Raw genomic sequence first — 27434 nt, 5'->3', positions numbered from 1 at the left:
CCATTTTACATTAAACCCTTCATCCAGACCACCTTATGAAAGGAAATGTACAGCAAACATCTGTGGGAAAACCTACTTAATATCTTTTCCTTATCTTATTCATCAAAATTTGTTATTTAACAAAAAAGCTTAATAGAAACAAGCAGGACTAAAAAGCAAATGTGAATTATTGCAAGGTTGACTTGCTCTACAGTAATCACACTGTTGCACCTAAGCAAGCCGTTTACATCACAGGCATGTCAATCCCCAAATATTTGGCAGTGAATGACAAAAATATATAGATTAAACATTCCACTTGGATGATTTTTAACACTGATACATACAATCATGTTGCCATTATTATAATAACTCACATGGTTGAATCTTCTTGTGAAGGCAACTGCATTTGGTGCAGAACTGTACTTCTCTTTCTTATTCCACCCACAACTTGACAATTCCTGGAATATGAGGATGACAATTAGTTTATAATATTTATAGTTTATTGAATGCCATCAGCACACTCAGCATGTTCGGTACAAAACAAAGACAGACATGGTTATATACATTTCAAGGTACTCAGATCTTCATTTTCTTTATTTTGGCAATGAAATGCAAAAATGCACTGAGATAACAAATATGCAGAGTTAAACTTTTTCCAGACTGCTTTGGTATGTTTGCATCTATTGGGTTGGATGCAAATAAGACATAGAAAACAATGAGGTTTTTTTCATGTAGGTAAATACTATTACTAAATTTTCAAAAACTGATTTTAGGGTTTGATCTTGGTTGAATTCAGGGTTTGGGGTATTTTTTTTTTGTTTGTTTTCTTGTGTTTTGAAATGGATAAAATAACACAATAGCAATTTGGTGGGTTTCAGACTGAAATTTCTATTTTTAGATTTACATGCAGCCTGGAAGAGCATAGAGGGATGACATGTTTAGAGTTTTTGTTTAAGGTAATTTCTTCAAGATGTTTATTGAAAGAAAAAAATCTAAGAGATACGCATCAACAGTTGCATCTTATATACATAATCCAGTATGTTTCATTAAATTGTACACTAAATTTTTTTTAAAAATGTTTACAAACAAAACTGCAAGGGCCATCATCTCCTCCAGTGGCTGCAGTGGCAGGAACTAGAATGGCCCCTTTGTTGTGTTAGTTGTTTATCCACAATATCCAGTCTTATTTAAGAGACTGCTTGACAGCCAGCATTGAAAATGTGAATCACTGGCCTTGTAATTAGCCCGGAATGTCATGTCATCAAACAGCCTAGGTAACATGACAGCAAGTCATGAGAGAAAAACAGGTGATTTCTCATTTAAACCTAAAAATAGATCCCCTAATAATTCATTTACTTCTGAATTCTAACAAATTATTTCTAATTTCTAGTATCTGAAAAAAAGATTTTCAGAACTATCTAATTATGATTCCTTCCCTAATACCTCCCTCCCAACTACCATGAGGATTTTACATGGAAAATGCTGCTCTCCATCGCTATTTATCTACAATTAATTCTAAAGGAGCAGATCTGGTTAAAATGTCTTCCTTCCAAATTGTATAGGTACATGCACCAACAACAATTATACACTTGCCTCGTCTACATCAGACAGCATACACACAGTACATAACATCTACTGCACATAAAGTAATGCAAAATCCTAAACAGTGTGGGTCAGATTTTCAGTATGCACAGTTTTGCATATGCTTAATCATTTATCTATATGCATAAATCGTGGGTTAAGTGCATGCAACAGAGTTTGTTTGCATGAATACCGAATACTTGTATTTTGACAATCTGGCCCATAGTGCCACTAGAGTGCCAATTATTAAATGGCCAAATAGCAAAGTAACTTCATTTGTTTCAATTTATTACTGTCTCTCTCAAGCCCTTAAAATTGTGTAACTGTTTAAATACCACAGACACAGCAACTTATCAAAACCAAGCACTACTCCATGCTTCCAGTTGGTTTCCACTTTATTGGTGCAACAAAATTAACACACAACTATTGTATTCAACACATATGGTGCTTAATCACAATCACACTGCGAAGGCCTCCTCAGCCCCACAAATCCCCAGTAACCCCCTCCCATCCCAGGAAGCACCTCACATGACTAACAGACATGGGTACATTAGAGAGGCAGGAGGTCTCAAATAGTCAAGACCTAAACCATTTTAGGGTTTCAAATATAAGAACACACATTCTTAAATTTCATATCAATATGATATACAATACACTGTATACGGTTAACATAGTACCAACAAGAGACCACAAGTATTTCCAAAGTGGATCTTTGAGATTACAGACTTTAATTTGTCAGACTGGTTGCTAAGAGATATGTGATGCCTTTGGAAGTATAAATGATTACTCCCAGCTGTAGAATTGAGTGGAAAGTAGGAGGCTTCTCTAATTATTGATGAAAAATCCTTGTTCCTGCAGTGTTCTGAACGCTCTCTCTGTGGTTCTCATTCATATGCCAAATGAGCAAGTGATCCTGGAATGCATTACATTCACATTCTACGGAGCAAAGTTTGGTAATGAGTGACTGGTCAAAATATAGGGCCTCTAATGATAATATGAGTGAGAGACGGCAAATCTTGAGACACATCCATGCACCCAACTGGAATGAGAAAATCACTTTTGATAAGTACTCAGTGTGAAAGTCTCCATTTGGAATCCCCTGTACTTGAGGATCTTTGATGTCCAACAAGGGCCTGATCACTCCAGACCTTTTCTGTATAGTAAAAAAGAGATGGAAATAACTTTAGATAACCTTCCTGCCTCTTTGTCTTTCAGTGGGAGCAGTCCTCTAAACCATGTTAGATATATTCAAGCAAAATAGATGGCCAGACAGAAGAGATTCACCTGTGGCTTAATTATTCCTACACAATAAGAATTCTATTTTCCTGTCCACTTTCTCAGTGGGGAAGGGGAAGAATCTTTCAATGGGCATGACCATTTATTTTGCCTCAGCAGTCACAGCCACATCCCTGGTATCTGCATCAAACAGTAGGTACGGTTTTTTTGTCCTGGAATTTATATTTCATGAGATGTCTATTAAGGCACTTCTCTTTCAATGGCTATTTTCATTCTGAACCGATCAGTTCCTCAACAACTGCACTGATGGGAAATAAGTTTCAGTTTTTGAGCTGGAGGGAAAATATTTCCCCTATAAAGAGACTGGATTTCTGCTTGATTTATTCTGGAGGTACAACTAAGATCAGTGTCTCCTTACAGCGGTTTTAAAATATTCATGAGGAAATAGGCTGTTCTCTGAGGGAATCTGATTCTTCAGAGTCAGATTCTAACAAATCTCCTTCCTTGAGTGATGTAGAATCTGAGGTGTCATATTGAAGATGGCTATACTGCCTTCTTTGTATTTTTCTTGTAGCATTTTGATTAGTCAACCCTGTTAATTAATTCTGTGAGAATGGGTGCAGAGAATCAACCCCAGCTATGTTTATTTTATTTTATTTTTTTACTTTGAAGGAGATTTTGGCAGTTATAAGGGAGTCACTTGAAGTTCTCTGGGATGACTGCCACTAGGCTGTGTGGGCTTAGGAACTGGGGAGACTGCAGAAGGAAAGAAGCCAGTCTAATTCACCAATGCCATCACTGTTCACCAAAGGGAGGGGACCACAGAAGTGAAGTAAAAAAAGGGGAGAAAAATGTGTGGGTATTTCTTCAAGGAAAAAAAAATTAAATTAAAAGGGAAAGCCTGCCAGGCTGCCCTGCAGAGACAGACACACACCAGGCAATAATATGGTGGATAAGCCCTTTTCTCACCTAACTTGTCCTGAACAAAACATTAGATACCTCCAGTAAAATCAGTGGAGCGGACCAGGATTCATAAGCAGTGAATCAAAAGATATGAACCAAGCAAAGGAATAGTGCTGATTTACTCCACTAAGTTGTAGGTGAAATGGAGTGGCCACCTTTTTTTTTTTTTTTTTAATCTCTAAAAAGCTCCTATATTTATTGAAAGTGAATTCTGAGTTACACTTTTGATGTTTGATGTGACAACCATTTAGGTAACACAAAAACCAAGGTCTTGAGGGTGACACTGGTAATTTCAGGTGACTGTTCGAAGTTTAGACTCTTGCACTGACAGCTTTCGTAAGAGTAATGTAATGTAATGTGAATGCTATTTCTATTTTATCCATCACTTATTTTTATTGTTCTGCAAATGTGCAAAAACAACAACAAAAAGGTTCAAAGCTCAGCAAGGAAGTCTATTTGGCATGATGCTTTATAACTCACAATACAATAAGGTGAATAAATTGAAGGAAAAGAAGTGTAGAGCAACAAAACACTTTATGCAGTATACATCATGACACACTAAGCATCTTGCTTGGAAGTTATTAGTTTATGTGACCCACCAAAAGTATTTTTGTGAATGTAGCTCAGTCTCTTGAGAACCTCAGCTCTTATTTTCTCTCAAATTGAGTTACTCACAGAACAGTAGTTTTTAAAAGTCCCAGCAGGAGCAAACATTTTTTCTACAGCAAAGAGCAACACTTAATGTGGAAACTACAGAACCCGAACCACCAAAAAAGAAAATCAACCTTCTGCTGGTGGCATCTGACTCAGATGATGAAAATGAACATGCAGTGATCTGTATGGCTTTGAATTGTTATCGAGCAGAACCAGTCACCAGCATGGACACATGTCCCCTGGAATGGGGATTGAAGTATGAAAGGACATATGAATCTTTAGCACATCTGGCATGTAAATATCTTGCGACGCTGGCTACAATAGTGCCATGAGAACGCCTATTCTCACTTTCTGGTGACATTGTAAACAAGAAGAGGGCAGCATTATCTCCTGCAAATGTAAACAAAGTTGTTTGTCTGAGCAACTGGCTGAACAAGAAGTAGGACTGAGTGGACTTGCAGGCGCTAACATTTTACATTGTTTTATTTTTGAATGCAGTTTATTTGTTGTAACCCTGACTTCAGTACCAGGAAAAATGGTTTAAACTATAGTAAAGAACAAAATTGTCAGACACGTAGATGAACATAATTTGTTGGAGAATAGTCAACATGTTCTTTGTAAAGGGAAATCATGCCTCACAAATCTACTAGAATTCTTTGAGGGGGTCAACAAGCATGTGGACAAGGGGGATCCAGTGGATTTAGTGTATTTAGATTTTCAGAAAGCCTTTGACAAGGTCCCTCACCAAAGGTTCTTAAGCAAAGTAAGCAGTCATGGGATAAGAGGGAAGGTACTCTCATGGATTGTTAACCGGTTAAAAGATAAGAAACAAAGGGTAGGAATAAATGGTCAGTTTTCAGAATGGAGAGAGGTAAAGAGTGGTGTCCCCCAGGGGTCTGTTCTGGGCCCAGTCCTATTTAACATTCATAAATAATCTGGAAAAGGGGGTAAACAGTGAGGTGGCAAAATCTGCAGAGGATACAAAACTAGTCAAGATACTTGAGAGACTGCAAAGAGCTCCAGAAGGATCTCTCAAAATGGATGACTGGGTAACAAAATGGCAGATGAAATTCAATGTCAATACATGAAAATAACACACATTGGAAAACCTAATCACAACGGTATGTACAAAATGATGGAGTCTGAATTAGCTGTTACCACTCAAGAAAGAGATCTTGGAGTTATTGTGGATAGTTCTCTGAAAACATCCACTCAATATGCAGCAGCAGACAAAAAAGCTAACAGAATGTTAGGAACCATTAGGAAAAGTATAGATAAAAGAGTAAATATAATGCCACTATATAAATCCATTGTACACCCACATCTTGAATACTCCATGCAGTTCTGGTTGCCCCATCTCAAAAGAGAAATATTAGAACTGGAAAACTTACAGAGAAGGGCAACAAAAATTATTCAGGGTATGGGACAGCTTCCATATGAGGAGAAATTACAAAGACTGGGACTTTTCAGCTTGGACTAAGGGGGGATATGACAGAGGTCTATAAATCATGACTGGTGTGGAGAAAGTAAATAAGGAAATGTTATTTACTTCTTCTCATAACACAAGAACAGGGGCCACCAAATGAAATTAATAGGCAGCAGGTTCAAAACAAACAAAAGGATGTGTTTTTTCATACAACACACAGTCAACCTGTGGAACTCCTTGCCTGAGGATGTTGTGAAGGCCAAGACTATAACAGGGTTCAAAAAAGAACTAGATAAATTCATGGAGAATAAGTCCATCAATGGTTATTAGCCAGGATAGGCAGGGATGTTGTCCCTAGTCTCTGTTTGCCAGAAGCTGGGAATGGGTGACAGGGGATGGCTCACTTGATGATTACCTGTTCTGTTCATTCCCTCTGGGCCACCTGGCATTGGCCACTGTCGGAAGACAGGATACTGGGCTAGATGGACCTTTGGTCTGACCCAGTATGGCCATTCTTACGTACATTTGTAACTTTCACAATAAAGAGATTGCACTACAGTACTTGTCTTAGGTGATGTCAAGGTTCCTTCCCCACTCTGAACTCTAGGGTACAGATGTGGGGACCTGCATGAAAGACCCCATAAGCTTATTTTTACCAGCTTAGGTAAAAGCTGCCACCACCAGAGTGTTACACAAAGAACAGGGGAAGTGCCCACTTGGAAACGTCGCCCCCCAAAAACATCCCCCCAAGCACTACACCCCCTTTCCTGGGGAAGGCTTGATAAAAATCCTCACCAATTTGCATAGGTGAACACAGATCCAAACCCTTGGATCTTAAGAACAATGAAAAAATCAGGTTCTTAAAAGAAAAATTTTAATTAAAGGAAAAGGAAAGGAATCACCTCTGTAAAATCAGGATGGTAAATACCTTACAGGGTAATCAGATTCAAAACAGAGAATCCCTCTAGGCAAAACCTTAAGTTACAAAAGACACAAAAACAAGAATATACATTCCATTCAGCACAGCTTATTTTATCAGCTTTTTAAATAAAACAGAATCTAATGCATATCTAACTAGATTGCTTATTAATGCTTTACGGGAGTTCTGACCTGCATTCCTGCTCTGGTCCCGGCAAGAGCATCACACAGAGACTTTGTTTCCCCCCCACTCCAGCTTTGAAAGTATCTTGTCTCCTCATTGGTCATTTTGGTCAGGTGCCAGCAAGGCTGTCTTAGCTTCTTAAGACTTTACAGGTGAAAGGGTTTTTCCTCTGGCCAGGAGGGATTTAAAGGTGTTTACCCTTCCCTTTATATTTATGGCAGGTGAACTGAAAAATACTATTTCTTTTGATTTTTAAAATCAAAAGTGCAAATATTCTTAATCAAAAATAAATATAAAGTGAACACTGTACACTTTATATTCTTTGTTGCAACTGAAATCAGTACATTTGAAAATGTAGAAAACATCCAAAAATTATTTAAATAAATGGTGTTCTATTATTGTTTAACAGTGCAATTAATCACTTGACATCCCTAATTTATTTAATTTCCATTATAAAGACAGAAAAGATAATGCTAGCTGACGCTATATGAAGTATTACTGAAGACTTAGGCAACCCCACAGCACTTCAGCAAATAAAGCCTAACATTTATTGTACACATAAAAGCAAAATTTTAATAACTTAAAACTTCATTTTGGTGTTTTTTATTCAAACTTATAAGTTCTATTCCTCAGTGAGAAACAGACATATGCCATGTTGGAAATATTATAAAATTCAGCCTTTTTGGCTATGCATGCTGTCACGGAGTCCCCGGGCGATGCTCTGGAACTGCTCCCTACAAAGCCAGTCAGGACTCTGGGGAAGTCTCCTTTTCTGTGAGCAGTCTGTCTTCAGGACACACAGCTCACACAGCTTCCACCTTCCTGGGTCTGACCTCGGAGCATTCAGCATCCTCTGCCCCTCCGTGCGTGTCCCACAGCGAGTCCTCCCAGGCGGGGTCCTGGGGAAGCCAGAGGGTCCTGCACCCCAACTTCACAGTCAGATGAGACTCTCAGCCAGCCAGTAAAACAGAAGGTTTATTAGACGACAGGGACATGGTCTAAAACAGAGCTTATAGGTGCGGAGAACAGGACCCCTCAGCCGGGTCCATTTTGGGGGGCAGTGAGCCAGACAACCACATCTGCACTTCACTCCATGTCCCCAGCCAGTCCCCAACTGAAACTCTCTCCAGCCCCTCCTCCTCTGGGCTTTGTCCCTTTCACGGGCCAGGAGGGCACCTGATTCCTTTGTTCTCCAACCCCTTTAGCTCTCACCTTGCAGGGGGGAAGGGCCAGGCCATCAGCTGCCAGGAAACAGGGTGTTGGCCATTCTCTGTGTCCAGACCCCTGCACACACCTGCCCTCTCGGGCTCTGCAACGATCATACACCCTTATCCCACCACCTAGATACTTAAGAACTGTATAGGGGAAACTGAGGCACCCCCACAATATTCAGAGGAAACATTAAGAACAGCCCCGCTTCGTCACACATGCTTATAAAGCAAAAAAAAATTTGCCCCCTATTCTAACACTATATTTCCCCCCTCAAACTTAAGTCTCCTTTGGCCTATGGGTCAGCATGGAAAGTTTCAGTTAAAGGGGAGAAAAAGAACAAATCTGAGAAAACATGAGGGAAAACAAGTGTTTATAACAGAAGTTGTACTGCAACCTTAGTTTTTGCTACTACAAAATAGGTTTTTAGTATATCTGGACGTAGTTTGAAAGAAGCAAGTATACTCGATAGCTACCCATTTATGTAGGGTTTTTTTGTTTTGTTTTTAATTGTTAAACATTTAAGGATAAATCCTGGCTCCACTGAAAGCAATAGCAAAACTCCCAATGACAATGCATTATATGACTAATTACAATCAAGCATAGTACAAATTATCATTTGGTGACCCGAGACTGAAAACCTTGAAGAATAAAATGTACAACTGGTGATACTGGCAATGGTAAAGTAAGCTCTCCTGTGTAGCCATAGCCTAAGCAGGGTGTATAAAAATCAATTATTTAAAAATAAAATTTCTTTTTATTTAAATCTGATTTTTTTTATAAAAAGTTTTGAGGAAAAAACCTATCTAAAGATACATTATAGCTCAAAGATATCTCATCATGGAATAGGGAGTATAAATTCTAATTCTATATTATGAGACAATATATTCATGTAATGTTTTAGAAAAGTTTTGCAAATGAGTTCCGATAGTTCAAGGATTATGGACCCAATCTTATGGAGTTCCAGGGACTTCTGTATAGATTTAGGTTAATTTTTCTATCTACCCAATGGGACTCAGAGGTGCTTAGTTTTGCAGTTCTCAAACTGTGGATTTGTGTCTCCAGAGATAACATGTTTGTTAACAGCAAAAAATGCTTTAAAAGAAATAATTATTATATAGAGGTGAGAAATAACAGACCTCAACCCTATTGTCCCTCTGCAAATTTGTGTACACAGAGTCAACCCCTACCTCTCTCTAAAAATGCAAAGTTTCAAAAAGTTCAATGAATAGAAGATTGTTGGGGGCGGAATAGATCTGGATAAGGAGAAGAAGTCTGGAGATAAATGTAAGAAGGGAGGGAAAGGCAGTAGAAACAAAAGTGAAACTGTTTGACCAGCACATTCCAGAAGTCTTGAGGTCTTTCTGAGTGTAGCCCTCACTGATTTGAGATCTACCATACCATTCTCTCACTAGAAGGGAAAACCTATAATGGCAGCAGGCCGTAAGAGAGACCCAGTTTGGGAATAAGAACCATTCAAGAATATATGTTTGCTGATGAGATTTTAAAAAAAAAAAATAAACTCACACCAGTGAACTGGTGGAAGTCACTTAAGCACTTGGATTCAGAGACTGTTGAAGTGATAATCTCACTTTTAACAGGAGTAGCTCCTTCTGCCAGTGTAGAAAGACTATTTTCTTCCTTTGGACTAATTCATTCCAAACTGAGAAATTGTTTTGGACCTGAAAAGCAGGAAAGCTTATTTTTCTTTTCCAGATTATGAAGAAACAGAAAAATGAAGGTAAAGACAACTGAGTTAGCTGCAGAAGCCAATATTTTAAGTTTCTCATGTTGACCTGGCCAATATATATATAAAAAATTAAATCAACTATATTTCATTTAACTATTTTAGTTAAGAACAATTTTAACAAAAACAAACCTGATTTTAAAAAAACTTAAATGTTTAACTAAATTCAAAAATTGATATGCTTCTTTTGTTAAAATATTATGTTTGCTGTTGAAGAAAAAAATCCAGAATACATAACGTTGTTGTTTTAGTTAAATAAAACAATTTAAATGTCTGTCTGGTGATGTTCTTCTCCTAATACAGCATGGCAAGAAAATCCTCCAAATATTAATGATTAACCTATTGAATTGGAGATAGTTCACCTCCCAATGACTTCATAAATATCTGCTTCATTTACCTTTGGTAAATGAAATAACCAAACCATTCACTTTCTGATATAGCTGTAAAACTAATCCTGAAAAGCTTTCAAAATAAATCACTGTTTAAAAATGTAGAGTGTGTACCTTCTAAAAATGAAACCTACATCTATCTCTTGATTTGTGAAGAATATGTATTAAGGTTATAACAACCGACAAGAAGGCACTTTTATGCAGAAATCCATGATTAAATCGAGTCTTCCTGACTAGTGATTTAAATAAAATCCACCCTGAGCCTAAGTACGATTAATAAAAGTGGGCAAGCCACCAAGTATATTTTGAACATCTTATATTTTCCTTATTTTAAATACTGCCTATTTACAAGAACGTATTTCCTAGGCTTATTCATCTGGTCTACAGTAATGGTCTTTCTATATTAGCATAAAAGCAACATTCACCTACCTATAATTAAAGCTATTCTTACAGTTTCTATATTAACCTTTTTTTAAGCTGTGTATTGCTCAGCCATAAATTTGCTTTGAGGCATTTTTGTGTTTGTGTTTAAACACACAACATTTAATTTCCCATACCACAAGCATTGCAACACCCAGATACAAGGTGAATTAAGGACAGAATCAGACCCTTCATACAAAATTTCTTTGCTTTTCATTATCTTTTTCCTTTTTAAAAAAATAGAACAATTAATTAAAATTAATTTCCCTTTTTAAAAAAATAGAACAATTAATTAAAAGTTAATTATTTCCTCAAAGCTTAAAAGATAAAAAGACTGCTAATTGAGTAAATTCTAAATTATATAGATATCCAGTAAAATTGCAGAGGTAAGAATTAAAGCACTACTTTTTCCTGATTTTAAAAATAATATCTTAGAACAGGGGTTGGCAACCTTTCAGAAGTGGTGTGCCGAGTCTTCATTTATTTACTCTAATTTAAGGTTTCGCGTGCCAGTAATACATGTTAACGTTTTTAGAAGGTCTCTTTCTATAAGTCTATAATATATAACTAAACTATTGTTGTATGTAAAAGTAAATAAGGTTTTTAAAATATTTAAGAAGCTTCCTTTAAAATTAAATTAAAATGCAGAGCCCCCTGGACCGGTGGCAAGGACCCGGACAGTGTGAGTGCCATAGGTTGCCTACACCATCTTAGAAGAACAGAAAAATACGTTTTTATAGGAATATTTTGACTAATTTGCCAGTTGAAGAGACTTAGCCTTTAATTTCAGGACTATAATCCACACAAGAGTTGCATATCATTCATATAACTGCATGTCTGATGATATGGCATTTCGTATATAATCAATGAATACATTTTTCCTGCCACAATAAAATTCAAACTGTAAACTATTTATGAAGATTAATATCGTAGGGCAGTACCACTCTAACGTTGCCTAATATTTGTTTTCATATGATTTTAACAACTGATCTCACACCGAGCCATTTATTCAGATGCAAAGTATAAATTTCAAAAGGATTAAAGACAAACAAAAATCACAGAAACTAAACAGAAAACCAATCACTATGGTCCCCATTAAAATATTTAAAGTTCTGCATTTTCCAAGCAAGTAACATGACTTCAAGCACTCAAGTTATTACCTTTACTAAAAGTAGACAGTATCATGGCATTATAATCCAATTGCAAAGGCAATATTGCGAAGATTTTAAATCAGAACTCCTGTAAATAACTTTCCCCCCCATCTCTAATTATTATTACTGTAGGTCATCTAGAACATTCCCATGACAACACAGACTCACTTCCTAAGTGTGTATTCTAGTGTTCTATTCAGTCTATGTTTTTAAGGTCAGAATCCATGAGCCTTTTACCATTTCCCTTTGAAAACTTGTCCACAGCCTAAAAATTTTGCAGTGTAAGGAAATCCTCCTGACATCTAGCCTAAAAAAAATTTCCTGAAATTTATCCCATTATTCCTTGTTATATTATTTTTTTTCACCCTATCTAAATCATCCCTATTCTTGATATTTTGACATGCATAAAACATATCACATGGAAGCTGCATTCACTTGAACACAGACTGTATTTAGTGTTCAAAAAGGTCTAACAACTTTGGCAGAGAAGGTTTCAAGACTTGGAGAGGGCACCTAAACAGATGGGAGAGGAATCCTAGCCAAATGGAAAAATGAAGGCCAAGGGGGCCCAGAGGGAGGTGAGATGAAGACAGGGCAAGGCTTGTTTGTTTTCGACACCGGTATATTTGAAGTCTGAAGAAGACGTGCCAAATGAGTAGAGTGGTGGATGAGACGCATGCCTGGAGGATAAGATAGGAGCAAAGAAGATCAGCTGGGGAATGATGTCAAGGGAGCAGTTTGAAGGAATAGCTAATGGGAGCAGAAGAAAGACTTCCAAGTCCAAGAAAGGTGAGAGAGAGGAGAAGAGTCAGGGTTAATGAAAAAACACCATTTTACATACATTAAGAATCAAACGGTGCCACATTTTTAAGTGTGTACCTCAGACTTGCATGGGCAGTACCAGCATGGAGTCTCAGCAATTTGCAATCTGACTGAATCAGGTTTATACTTGAAAAAAAATTCTTCTTGGAAGCATTCCAGACCAGCCTTTGTAGCTGACTTAAGAAGTCTTCTTGGAATGCCTCAAGGAGGATCAAAGGCATTACCCAAAACTTTTTAAGGGCACAGAATGACATCTGATCATTAAGGGCACGTCTACAGTGGCAAAGTTACAGTGCTGGCAGTTATAGCACTGCTCAGCGAGCGCAGAAGGAAAACTGCTGTTGTGTGTTCACTCTGACAGCTGCCTGTGCAATAGTGTGTTCACACTTGCAGCTGTATTCGGAGCGGTGCACTGTGGGCAGCTATCCTACAGAGATAGCTTCTTCCTCTTCTGCCGCTAAGAGTTGTAGGAAGGTGGAGGGGATCATGGGGCATCCTGGGTCCTGTCCCAATGCCCCGTGATGCATTGCTTCGCATTCCAGCAATCCCTGTGCTTCTGTCCGTATTTGGCATCATCTTTCAACTGTTTGTGTACTGCACATCCTGCTTCTTCGGTCTGCAGGAATGGATCCCGAACTGTTGACCAGCATGCTGCTCGCTCTGACCAACACGTCACGAGTGGCAGTGGAGTTATTCCTTAAACTGCAAAGGCAAGAGGAGTTCAACGTGGATCTCGCCACATGAAGTAGCTACAACACGAGATTGCTTGGGGCATTCACAGAGGTGCTCACCATAGCGAAAGACCACTTTTCGGCTCAGGAAACAAGCACTGAGTGGTGAGATCACATCGTCCTGCACGTCTGGGATGACGAGCAGTGGCTGCAGAACTTTTGCATGAGGAAAGCCACATTCATGGGACTGTGTGATGAGCTTGCACCAGCACTATGGCACAAGGACATGAGAATGAGAGCTGCCCTGTCGCTGGAGAAGCGCACGGCAATTGCACTGTGGAAGCTGGCTACTCCAGACTGCTACCAATCAGTTGCTAACCAGTTCGGAGTGGGAAAGTTGACCATTGGACTCATGTTGATGCAAGCGTGCAGGGCCATTAATCGCATCCTGCTCCGAAAGACTGTGACTCTGAGCAATGTGTGTGACATTGTGGATGGCTTTGCACAAATGGGCTTCCTTAACTGCAGAGGGGCGATAGATGGCATGCACATTTCAATTCTGGCACCAGACCACCTAGCCACAGAGTACATTAATCGCAAGGGGTATTTCTCAATGGTTCTCCAGGCACTTGTGGATCACCATGGGCATTTCATGGACATTAATGCAGGCTGGTCCGGAGAGGTGCATGATGCACACATCTTTCAGAACACTGGCCTGTTTTTAAAAGCTGCAAGCAGGGACTTTCTTCCCAGACTGAGGGCAGGGCAGTAGAGTTCAAACCAATAATCAGAGAGGTGAGAACAGGCATTGTGGGACACCTCCCGGAGGCCAATCACAGTGCTGTAATCGCCACGGTGCCTAAGCACAGAAAGCTCTACGCCTCTCGTTGGGGTAGTTTTTTTAGAGCACAACAACTGTGTAGTTTCTGCACAGTATGTGGCTTGGCAGTGTGTACACCTCAGGAGTTACTACGCAGAAATCTGCTTTACTGCATAGCAACTTGCAAGTGTAGACAGGACCAAGTCTCAACGCTCCCCTCCCTACCTCTATGTGATAGGTGAGCCTAGACAGATAATACGTGTGGCAGTGTCAACCTCGTATCTGTCATATGAAGAAGACTTGAGGAGCGTAAATTCCCTTCCTTCCTCTTTTGAATACATACCTGTTAAAACAAACAAAAAAGCGACACCATAAACCAGGGGTGGCGAACCAGTGGCTCCAGGCACCAACTTTCCAATATGCCAGGGGGTGCCCATTGCTCAACCCCTGGTTCTGCCACAGGCCCTGACCCCACTCCACCCCTTCCCACCCCCTCCCCTGAGTTTGCTGTGCCCTTGCTCCTCCCCTTCCCCGCCCCCAGAGCCTCCTGCATGCCACAAAACAGCTGATTAGGAGGTGGGGGAGGGAGAGGGAGGCATTGATCGGCAGGGCTGCCGGTGGGGGGGAACTGATGGGGTACTGCTGACATATTACTGTGGCTCTTTGGCAATGTACATTGGTAAATTCTGGCTCCTGCTCAGGTTGGCCACCCCTGCCATAAACGGTAACAGGAAATACAATGAATGAACACTGGAAAAGATCTAGCAAAGATTGCAAGGTGTCAAGAAAAAAGAACCAAAGCCAATGCGGCACACAGGTAAAAGGAGCAGAGGCAAAAAGTTTTGGAAAATAACTGGAATGTGGGAATTGAAGAGAGACATGTAGGGCTAGAGACAGAATGTAGTAACACTAGAAACACAGTCGCCATCTGTGGATAAAGAGGATTGGGCTTGAATTCTGGAGACACAGTATTTATAGACTGTGGATAGTGGCATGTGATACTTGATGGCAGAAGTGTTCCTATTACTGCCCTGAAAGGTCAAAATTCTAACCTCAGATATTCACAAGCCTTGCAATAAAAAACTCAAATCCAGGAAACACTCCTGGGTGAAATGACAGGTTTCATTGGCAATTCTTCAACCAAAAAAACTTCAAAAACAGACTCCAATGAGAGACTGCTGATTTGGAATTAATTTGCGAACTGGATACAATTAACTTAGGCTTGAATAAAGACTGGGAGTGGATGGGTCATTAAACAAAGTAAAACTATTTCCCCATGTTTATTCCCCCCCTACTGTCCTCACATGTTCTTGTCAACTGCTGGAAATGGCCCACCTTGATTATCACTACAAAAGGTCCTTCCCCCCCACCGCTGGTAATAGCTCACCTTACCTGATTACTCTTCTTACAGTGTGCATGGTAACACAAATTGTTTCATGTTCTCTGGGCATATAAATCTCCCCACTGTATTTTCCACGGTATGCGTCCGATGAAGTGAGCTGTAGCTCACGAAAGCTCATGCTCAAATCAATTTGTTAGTCTCTAAGGTGCTACAAGTACTCCTTTTCTTTTTTCTGGGTGAAATGGTGGTTTTCATGAATAACAATTTTTCATTGTTCATTATCTTGCAACGGGTACTTGGAAATCTACATGTTTATCCACCTTTCTTAGAACATTAATTCCAGTGTGCATATTTAGATGTCTAGTCCAGGATTTGTACGGTTCTGTCCCATTAGAGTATGTTTTACTTCATCGATAGTGGCAGATGTGATTGACTAGTTTTCCCCCTGAAATTCGGCAGTTTTCATTTAAGCATATTCCATTCAAGTCTATTTATATAATGTTTATCTAACAACTGTGGCTTAATGAGTTTTGACAGAGGAACTGTGGTCAGACAGTCATTTATATTTCCAAGGAGGACTGTGTGCTGCTATTTGTGCTATATGAAGACAGAATTTTGAGAAGGCGTCAAAAGGAGTGGTCCTAACCCTCAGACCAACTGTAAGGTGTGATCTGCCTCAAAGTTCTCCAAGAACAGGAAATATCCATCAGAGTTTGGTGGACATGAAGAGGACAAAGATATACAGCTTTAAACAGCCAAATGCAAAACATGAATTGATGCAAATGCTGTAATATCATGAAAAATGTCCCTTATAAGGGGTTACATTCTCCAGCATGACAGAAAACTTCCTAAAATTCAATAAATTGGTAATGTATGTCTTATTTACCTGGAAAGTGAGAAAAAAATTGAGAATCATGGATATAAAATTGTGTCCTATGACTGGCTTGTGATGGTTTGAAAGGACATCTCAAAACAGTAAGTATCTTGTGCATCAAAAGTTGGAACCAGAACAGTCCTGTTCTGTTCAAGTACTGGTCTCACTGAATACCTACAAACTGAGTTAAAATAAAAAAAGGGAGGATCCCATTTTATCAATTCCACTCACATTAGTAGACCTATCCAAAGCAGTCAGAGGCCAAATATCCAGTTATGGTGCATCAAACACATAATTCCAACTCAAATAGCACTAAATCTTTATTCTAAAAGGCACCAGCGTACTTCAGTATCTGTAGAAAAGGATCACAATTTTTGTCAAATGTCAATACATGCTAGTCATGTGGAAATCTCCCAGCACTGGAGTAGGGAACCTGATTCAGCGTTGAAATAAACCAAGTTGTCTGGAGAATCTACAGCCCAGTCTACATTAAGAAATGAAACCATTACAGAAAATGTTTTTAAGCAAGATGTCCTTCTGAATGGGTAGCAAAAACTGTTTAAATGAGGGTTGGGGTGTGAGGCCAGGAATGAGGAGTTCAGGGTATAGGAGGAAGCTCTGGGCTGGGGTGCAGGCCCTGGGGTGGGGCTGGGGATGAGGGGTTTGGGGTGCAAGAAGGGGCTCTAGGCTTGGGGGGGGGGTCAGGGCTGGGGCAGGGGATTGGGGCGTGGGCTTAGCTCAGGTGGCTCCTGGTCAGCAGTGCAGCAGGGGTGAAGAGGCAGGCTTCCTGCCCGTCCTGGCACTGCGGACCACGCTGTGCCCTGGAAGCGGCCAGCAGCAGGTCTGGCTCCTAGGCAGAGGCATGCAAGTGGTTCTCACCCGCAGGCACTGCCCCCCCCCCCCCAGCTCCCATTGGCCAGAGTGCGGAGCCGGTGCTCGGGGCAGCACATGGAGCCCCGTGCCCCGACCTAGGAGCCAGACCTGCTACTGGCCACTTCTGGGACACAGCACAGTGCCGGAACAGGTAGGGACTAGCCTGCCTCAGCCAGGCAGCACCGTGGATGGCACTTTTAATGGCCTGGTCAGAGGTGCTGGCCAGAGCCGCCGCAACCCAGTCCCTTCCATTCCACTACCCAGTTCTGGGTCGCGACCCATGGTTTGACAACCACTACTATAGAGAGTAAAAAGCACTAAAGAGGAAAGTACTCAGCCATGTGTTTATTCAAGAAAAGAAAAGTAGGATTGACTCTGGGAATTCTACCTTCTATTGTTATCCAAGCAATGAAAATCCAGATTGATTGCTTTCATAAGAGTGAAATTTTCTGCAACAGCTGTATGTTCATACATTAGCTCAATTCCCTCCACCCCTTAAGGAAAGGAAAATTACTTATTAGCAGATATATAATAATTCCATCTATTCAAACTTTCTCAGGGCAGGTCTACACTATCACTTAAGTTGATCTAGTTTACATCACTGAGGGGTGTGAAAAAGACACCACCCTGAGTGACGCAAGTTACAGTGACCTAATCACTGTCCACACTGGCACTAGGTCTGCAGGAGATGGCGTAATAGTTGTGGAAGCGGAGTAATTATGCCGACAGGAGAGCACTCTCCCGTTGGCAAAGAGCATCTTCACCAGACACGCTACATTGCAGCGGATGTAGCGCTTCTAGTGTAGACCCGTCCTCAGTATTTTACTCACTTGCAAAGACATCTTGCAAATAAAAGTCGTAAGAGACTGATCTTTATAAACAGAGATCATGAGGAACAGTCATTCCCACCCATTGGTACACATACAAGTCAGGCTCGGAAAGGGTACCTACATCAGTAAGAGGTGATCCAAATTACTGAATCCCAACCCTAGCTGATCTTGCTGGCTACGCTGGATAGGAGGGGAAAGGCACGACACTGGAGGCTCAGATAGGGAATAATTGGGCACCCACTCTTCTGGCCTATGGGTGCCATGGCCAAGAGCAGAATTTAATTAGCTTTTGATTGGACTTGGTTGCAAACAGTGTTTACATATGAAATCACTTACATGCAATCTAATCAATGGCGTGCTAGTCTTGATCCTTTATTCCTGCATTTAGCTTGCAAGTGAACCTGAATGCTGGTCTTGCCATAGAAGTATATGGCTCTGAAGAAAAGAGACAGGTGTTTCAGGTAAAAAAATCTGATCTCTGTTTAAGCTCTTACTTTTTATTCCATTTTGGCACTTGAGTTAAGTCATAATGGTTTTGTTGTCACTCTCCTAATGGATATCTGCAATTTGCATGGTGACCCTTGGAAGAAAGCTGGTTATTACATTCCCCACACCTCCAGAAGTTTGATTCCTGAGGCTGCCACTTGCCCTGTGCCGTGCAAGGTTACATGAGTTTCCAACCTGATGATAGTTATTTGAATTGCCCAAGGTTTGTCCTTAAAGAGATGAGACTACCACTGAAGAGACAGGCTAATATCTAGGATTTTCAATAAGGATATATATTCTAAGTCTGTTACCACCAGTGCCTGATTAGAAAGTTCTGAAGGGGAAAGAGGTGGAGTACTGCCCCAAAAATCATTTCCACAAACTACCATCATGTCAACTATCTGCAAATTGAGAAGGGCATGAATTTTGTTGAATTTCTCCTTAAGCACTAGCATAAGACTTAGATTGGTTCAGAGATCTCAGATTTAAGAATTCCTGAGATGGGTCAAAAAGTTCTGCTGCTTCACTTTGAATCCATGATGTGCCAGGAATTGGATGGTTTAGTGACTGTGGAGAGATGTCAAGCCATTTAACTGCACCTTCATCAGCAGATGGTTCAGGTGGCAGTATGTGCGGCTGTGCTGGTCTCAAGTTGGCTACCCGGACCATCATCAACTTTTTGAACACGTGCACTGAGAGGTTGAAGATAGAGATGTCCAGAACTGGACAAAGATCTTTTTACTGATGCAAAGAACCTGAAGTAGAAAACAGAGCCTCTCTCTTTTCTGGGACTGGGATTATTGTTCCAATAGAAGAAAATTAGCTACATGCTTTTAAAAACACTTGTCTTTTTTAAGTGGTCTTCAGGGAGGGGAGAAGAAAAATGTAAAGGAGGTGGATCTTGAGAATCCACAGGTATGCCTTGTCTGAGAAGTTCAAGAACCCACCTGTTGAAACTAGAGTCTTCTTCACAAAAGAAGGTGCACCTGAACCAGTACAGCTTGTCTGATTAAGAGCACCCCCTCTGGCGTTGGGGGATGAATTTCTTTGCAAAAGTGAATCAAAGAGATTGGAGGTTTTCACAGGAGTGAGAGTTGCAAAAAAATGACCTGAAACTCCATTACGAGTCTCAACAATATATGGTAGAGTAATTTTATTCAGATATTAGGAAACCTCGGGGCTTTTTCTGGCAACTGTTGAAGAGTTTCACCTTATCAAAGGTGCTTAAATCTAGCTTCTATCTGGATATGGTGTCTGCATCTAAAGCCTAAAACACATTCTTCAAGTCAGTGTTTTGCAAAGAAAAGATGTAGCAAAGAATGATGTGACAGCACTGGAGGCATCAGAAGATATCTAGTGTTACCTTGATAGAAGTTCGCTTTTCTTATCTTCCTCTTTTGAAACATATAGGACCTCTGTCTCCAAGGGAGAAGGTGATACACAGTGTTGTGCTAGCCAAAGCCAAACACTCTGAAGTGGCTGGGGAACTGCACTACTGTTTATAACCTCCTTTCCAAATGTTTGATGTCATGAGGGGCTTATAGTGCAGTCCAAACAAAAAATACTTCATTATAAGGTTCCTGAAGTTCATAAGCACCAGATAGCCACATCTCACAAACAGGAATACTCAGAATCAGCTGAGGGATGAAACTAATGTTCTGTAATATATTCCACCCAAAAAGAAGGGACTAAAGGTGGAAGGTGGAAGAAGGTTAAGATATTTTGGGTTTTTTCACTTTGACTACTTATTGTCAAGAAAAAAGTTAAGTATTTAATAGGAGAAACAGACACACACACACACACACACCCCGCCATACCACCACCACCCAGGTCCTTGGAGGAGATGCTTGAGAGTGATATGCCTTCTACACATCTATCCAAGAGCTTAAAATTTTCTTAATAATTTAGAAAAGTACACACTCAAATGGTTGTAAGAATATATCTGCTTCTAGGAGAAAAATGTTGACATGAGCCAGCCCTCAAAAGTTACCTCTTCTAAAACTCTTTATGTTTCACTGTCGACTACATAACTATGGTAAATATTTGAATATCGACAGGAAGAATTAGCTCTGAGATATATTTACAATGCTATAGATCTAGGCAAAAGGCTCTAGATGTGTTTAAGTATGTTGGTTGAGTTTCTCCACTGATTTCGATGCCAGAAGATAACCACCACAAAAAATTACCATAAAAATGTAGATATTCAGCTCTGGATTTTGTCAGATAATTAAGCTTATGTAAGAGAAATCAAATTCTGGTGTCACAAACAGCAAGCATTTAGAACTTAATTAAAAATATTTCTAAAGAATATTCAGAAATTTAGATTTAATCTGTGCTAAGAAAAACAAAATGATTAAATGAGAAGAGCAACAAAAATTATTAAATGTCTAAAAATATGACTTATGAGGGAAGATTGAAAAAATTGGGTTTGTTTTGTCTAAAGAGAAGAGACGACTGAGAAGGGACATGATAACAGATTTCAAGTACATAAAAGGTTGTTAGAAGGAGGAGGGAGAAAAGCTGTTCTTCTTAACCTCTGAGGATAGGACAAGAAGCAATGGGCTTAAATTGCAGAAACGACAGTTCAGGTTGGACATTAGGAAAAAATTCCTGTCAGGGTAGTCAAGCACTGGAATAAATTGCCTGAGGAGGCTGTGAACACTGCATCATTGAATATTTTTAAGAGCAGGTTAGACAAACACCTGTCAGGGATGATCTAGAGAATACTTAGTCCTGCCCTGAGTACAGGGGACTGGACTAGGTGAGAGAACCTGGATTTGTGCAGGAAATGGCCCACCTTGATTATCATACACATTGTGAAGAGAGTGGTCACTTTGGATGGGCTATTACCAGCAGGAGAGTGAGTTTGTGTGTGGGGGGAGGGGGGGGGCGGAGGGTGAGAAAACCTGGATTTGTGCTGGAAATGGCCCAACTTGATGATCACTTTAGATAAGCTATTACCAGCAGGACAGTGAGGTGGGAGGAAGTATTGTTTCATGGTCTCTGTGTGTATATATAATGTCTTCTGCAGTTTCCACGGTATGCATCCGATGAAGTGAGCTGTAGCTCACGAAAGCTCATGCTCAAATAAATTGGTTAGTCTCTAAGGTGCCACAAGTACTCCTTTTCTTTTTGCGAATACAGACTAACACGGCTGTTACTCTGAAACTTAGTCACAGGTATTCTGAGTAAAAGTCTTGGACAGGTCACAGGCAATAAACAAAAATTAACAGCCCATGACCTGTCTATTACTTTTAATCACAGGTATTTTTAGTATAACTTGGGGGAAGGGCAGAGCTGAGGGGATGTCTGGGGGGGCCACAGCTGGGGATCAGCAGCACCAGGTGCCAGGGGCCACGGACCGCAACTGCTCCGGCCGGCCACCTGGGGATCACCGCCTGGGGCCAGTGGACTGCAGCAGCTCTGCCCAGCCCCCAGGCCGGGCATGGCAGCCTTGTGGGCCATAGCAGCTCCGGACGGCCATCCGCAGTAATCCTGTGGACCACAGCTGCTGCGGCTGGGGACCACTGCCTGAGGCCACGGCTGCTCTGGTTGGCTGCCTGGAAACTGTTGCCTGGGGCCACTGGAGCAGCAGTGGATGTGGCTGTCCCCTGGATTGCTCCAGCAACAGCTGGTGTGGCTGTCCTTGGGGCCAGCTGCTTGGGCAGCCCTGGTGTCAGCCACACTGGACACTGCAAAAGACACGGAGGTCGCGGAAAGTCGTGGAATCCATGACTTCTGCAACCTCCGTGACAGACACTGAGCTCTACAGATGACCTCTTGAGGTCCCTTCCAGTCCTACAATTCTATGATTCTAAGGACTTGTCTACACAGTCCATGGCAGCCTAGTGCAGGGTATATTCACTCTCTAGCTTGCCACAAACTGTTAGTGTAGACAAACTAAGAAAAACTAAAATAGGTTTAAAAATTAGGGCTGTCGATTAATTGCAGTTAACTCACGCAATTAACTCAAAAATTAATCGTGATTTAAAAAATTTATCTCGACTAATCACAGTTTTAATCGCACTGTTAAACAGAATACCAACTGAAATTTATTAAATATTTTGGATGTTTTTCTACATTTTCATATATATTGTATTCTGTGTTGTATATAGTGTATATTGTGTATATATAATATAATAAGTGTATATTGATTACAAATATTTGCACTGTAAAAATGATAAACAAAAGAAACAGAATTTTTCAATTCACCTCATACATGTACTGCAGTGCAATCTCTTTATCATGAAAGTGCAACTTACAAATGTAGATTTTTTATTTGTTACATAACTGCACTCAAAAACAAAACAATGTAAAACTTCAGAGCCTGCAAGTCCACTCAGTCTTACTTCTTGTTCAGCCAACCGCTACGACAAACAAGTTTGTTTACATTTACGGGAGATAATGCTGCTCGCTTCTTATTTACAATGTCACCTGAAAGTGAGAACAGGCATTCGCATGGTATTTTTGTAGCCGGAATTGCAAGGTATTTATATGCCAGATATGCTAAACATTTGTATGCCCCTTCATGCTTTGGCCACCCTTCCAGAGGACATGCTTCCATGCTGATGATGCTCGTTAAAAAAAATGCTTTAATTACATTTGTGACTGAACTCCTTGGGGGAGAATTGTTGCCTCCTGCTCTGTTTTACCAGCAGTCTGCCATATATTTCACGTTATAGCAGATAGTCTCGGATGATGACCCAAGTTCATGTTCATTTTAAAAACACTTTCACTGCAGATTTGACAAAACGCAAAAAAGGTACCAATGTGAGAAAGGGGGGCTTGTGTCATGGCCACACAGGGTGGATAGGGAGTTGCAGAGTGAGCCTGCTCCGCAGAAATGGCTCCTACCACTCCTGTCCCCAGTGATGCCTGAGCTCGGCTCCCTGCTCCAGGCACTGCGATTTGGCCCCTGGTGTGTGAGGTTACAGCACTGCTCAGCCCCCACTTCAACCAGGACAGGGGATTTTGTGAGTCAAAGCATAACAGTCCCACAAAACCTAGGACTGTTGGAACTGTGCATTCAGCTGTAACTGCAATTAATCTAGTGTAAATCAACCACAGTTCCCACAGACAGAAATGAAACATACCATTAATCAGAAAATAAGCCAAATTAGATAAAGTGGACCAGAAGTTAGGTCAAGTTAAAAGAAGACAAGTTAAGTGATGGAGTAACTGCGTGAGACAGCACTGGCACAATGCATCAACAGCTGAAAATAGTACCAACAATGGACCAAGCTACATTAAATGCAGACCTAAACATCTAACACGAGAATGGCCAGTGGCAGAATTCTATTGACTACTCAGACAGTCTTAGACATAAAAGCTCCTGATGATCCCATGCTGCATCTGTAGTGGAAATGGTAACATCACTCAGTCTCTTCCCATCACCTTCTTTTGGGTCACATCCCAGTTGGTCCAGGCAGACCTCCTTCAGCACCACAGAGTGGGTTTATGGGAGAGAGAAAGGGATTCACCATATGGAAGGCATCCCATTATTCTACACTTCTATCAGGCAGGGTAGAACAATACTATAATCCTCACTGTTTAGGTGCTTTAGGTAGAAAAAAGAATGACGCACTCAACTGCTGATGTATGTTTTTGGGTACTACTAATACTTGTATCTACTATTTCCTTTTCATCACCTACTTCATTTACATTCAGGTGTATGGGTATTCTATGTAAATCAGAGAACTAGCAGTAAGACAGGCAATGTAGCTCATTTGTTATATGGAAAATTAAAACAGACACTGAAAAGTCAAACGGGCCTATCAGTATACAGTCAATGTACAAAAAGCGTATTATGATCATATTTATTGTCATTTAGGTCCAAAGACAATATACCACCAATATAACAAATGTGTCTTTCAACTAGTAAGAAAAGTTGGAACTTTTAAAGTATTATAATATATATTCAACCACAGATGTTTAACATTCAGAAACACTACAAAAGAAACATTCAGACAGACACTTTCTTTTATCATTACTTGACTGTGTTTAAATTCCAGCAGTTTTCCCCAAACACACCATTATTAGATCTAGATAACCTCATGATGTTTTAAAGCCATCTGCTTCAAAGAAATGGAAACTCAGGATAATTGAGCAGACATATTCTCCAGTTCCAGAATTTATGTTTGTTGGTTGACATCACAAGATCTTGACCCTTTTCATTTAAAATTGAAAACAAAACCCATGAACTACTCACCTCCGGCTGAATAGCTTTAAATACTGGGACATCCATTAGTGTTATCTGACCCTGAAATACAAAGTCATACATTACATTCAAAATTAATTTTCTGTCCATTTAAAATCCTACATGGTTCTAAGGTGCCAACTGTACTTGTTTTAGTCTGTTGTATTTTGTTGTTTCACTATAATCATGCTGGAAATATCAGATATTATGAATCTGTTACCAACAAGCATCTTTGCTATTACCATTAAGACATGCTGCATATCCAAAGTATAAAGCTATGGTCAGTATTTCACATTTATTCAAATAAACAAAATCCTATCTACAAGCAAGTAGGCTATTCTTATGAACCAAATCCTGCATTTGTTTATTTCAGTTATGATTTAAAACATATAAGCTATCAGGTCAAACAGAGAAAGACTTCTAAAAATCACCAAGAAAACACTTTCAATTCCTCACAAACTCAGTTTCTCTCAATGCTCCAAACAGCTTTCTCTTATCATTATATGTATATCTTTTGAAACATTTTTGCATCTCATTAATCAATCGTGTCATTTCTCATGTTTGTTGCATGTGAATCACAAAGCTGAGTTCCCCTGTCCCAAGGACACAGGAGACAAAGGTCCATTTTTCCTGTCTCTAAGTTTTTATATGGCATCCCTCATCACAGTATCGGTTTATATGCCAAAAATTAACAAACAAAAGAACTGTCTTCCTTCCCACCAGCTAGAATTAACAAACAGTGGTTTGCTTTTTTGTTTGTGTTTTTAGCAAAGGTGATGAAAGGAGCTGTATTTCTGTGTGAGAAGAACTACTGACAGAGATGCGTTTTGTATTTAGTTTTCAACATTGAATTCCATGGTAATTTCTGATCTCTTTTCAGGCAGTGAGTTTCATATTGTCTTTGTCTTATTCCCTTGAAAATGCCATCTCTTGTGCTCAAGAAGAAGAGCTCTGCATGGCTCAGAAGCTTGTCTCTCTCACCAACAGAAGTAGATCCAATAAAAAAAACATTACCTCGTCCTCCTTTTCTCTATAATATCCTGGGACTGACACGGCATATCACCAGTGTGTGAATCTCTGTTGCAAGTTCTGTAACCAGTGGACTGACCACAATCTCCTTGCCTGCCACAGAAGGAGGTGGGCATTTTTGCAACCATGGCTATTTTGGCATCCAACAGAATTGAGTGTAAAAGAACTCCAAGGCTGCGGACAACTTGACAATCTCAGAGCAGATGCCATCAACAGTGGTAACGTTATAGAAGCAAGAAGTCCTTTGAGGTACTTCCCTTTTACAAACAGTACCATCTCACTCTTGTCTGCGCTTAGCTGCTCTTACTCCAAATACTGATTTTGGGTAAGCACTGGGAGTTCATCTGATCATGTTTATTATAAAATTTAAAATACCATTTTTTAAAAATTATTATTTGATTTTTAAGAGAGCTTTATGGGCATAAGTGTGAGACTAAACTCCAGTTACACTGATTTTTACATGAAACTACGGATGACACACACACATGCACATACATGTGTTTGGATACTTTTTTTTTTTTTTTTGCACGTCAACAATAAATCAACTACAGACTTTTCAAACCAAGAGTCCCAGTTCTACTTTTTTTAAACTCAAGTTTCCCTGTATTATTGATACACTACTATGCAGCTAGTTGGACAACAGTTTTTCAGCCAATTTTAGTCTGTCCTTTATCAGTGTATCAACACCAGAAAGTACCTAAGATCATTTTTAAAGTTACTATAAAATAATTATTAATTCCCAAGCTGCCTTCTTAACAGATTGTATTCACAGATTTTAACTACCAACCAAGTAGTAAGAATATTTCTGTCTCTTTATGCCAGCAGAAGTTAAACTGTATGCTGAATTCTAACACTACACTTTTAAACCAACTACTAAGGGACATCAGACAGACCTAGCCTCACAAGTTAATTTAAGAGGCAACGAATAATAGAACACAAAGTTGTGAATTTCAGTTAGTTATTATTCCATACCCACAAGAGGAAAGGCAATTCTTGATTTAGTCCTAAGTGGAGCGCAGGATCTGGTCCAAGAGGTGAATATAGTAACAATGACCACTTGGTAACAATGACCATAATATAATTACATTTGAGATCTCTGTGGCGGAGAAAAATCCACAGCAGCCCAACATGGCAGCATTTAATTTCAGAAAGGGGAACTACACAAAAATGAGGAAATTAGTTAAACAAACATTAAAAGGTACAGTGAGAAAAGTGAAATCCCTGCAAGCTGCATGGAAACTTTTTTAAGATACCATAATAGAGGCTCAACTTAAATGTATACCCCAAATTAAAAAACCTAGTAAGAGAACCAAAAATGTGCCACCATGGCTAAACAAAGTAAAAGAAGCAGTCAGAGGCAAACAGGCATCCTTTAAAAAGTGGAAGTCAAATCCTACAGAGGATAATTCAAACGAGCATAAACTCTGGCAAAAGAAGTTTAAAAATATAATTAACAACAGTTAGCCCAAGACTCAAAAAGTAATAGCAAAAACAATGGTAAGTACTTCAGATGCAGGAAGACTGCTTAACAACCAGTATCGGGCAAACTGGTTGAAACTATAGTAAAGAACAAAACTGTCAGACTCGTAGCGGAACATGATTCGTTGGGGAAGAGTCAACATGGTTTATGTAAA

At 39.9% G+C, this 27434-nt stretch overlaps 1 protein-coding gene across 6 annotated transcripts in view; it reads right to left on the bottom strand.

Moving 5' to 3' along the window:
* Positions 1 to 27434, bottom strand: part of RALGPS2 (Ral GEF with PH domain and SH3 binding motif 2) — a 273721-nt gene that overhangs the window by 173922 nt on the left and 72365 nt on the right. For 5 of the 6 annotated variants that reach the window (XM_077823533.1, XM_077823536.1, XM_077823535.1 and 2 more), the window contains 2 exons: positions 24784 to 24834; positions 354 to 437 (listed from right to left, as the gene is read on the bottom strand). In XM_077823533.1, coding sequence (XP_077679659.1) covers positions 354 to 437; positions 24784 to 24834 — 135 coding nt within the window. The remainder of the gene's footprint in view (positions 1 to 353; positions 438 to 24783; positions 24835 to 27434) is intronic. The other variant, XM_077823537.1, reaches the window with a different exon arrangement.

The sequence above is a fragment of the Eretmochelys imbricata genome, chromosome 8 (genome assembly GCF_965152235.1).
Source record: "Eretmochelys imbricata isolate rEreImb1 chromosome 8, rEreImb1.hap1, whole genome shotgun sequence".
Classification (NCBI taxonomy): Eukaryota; Metazoa; Chordata; order Testudines; family Cheloniidae; genus Eretmochelys; species Eretmochelys imbricata.
Note: the sequence above shows the minus strand (reverse complement) of the source record. Positions and strands in the feature narration are given on the sequence as shown.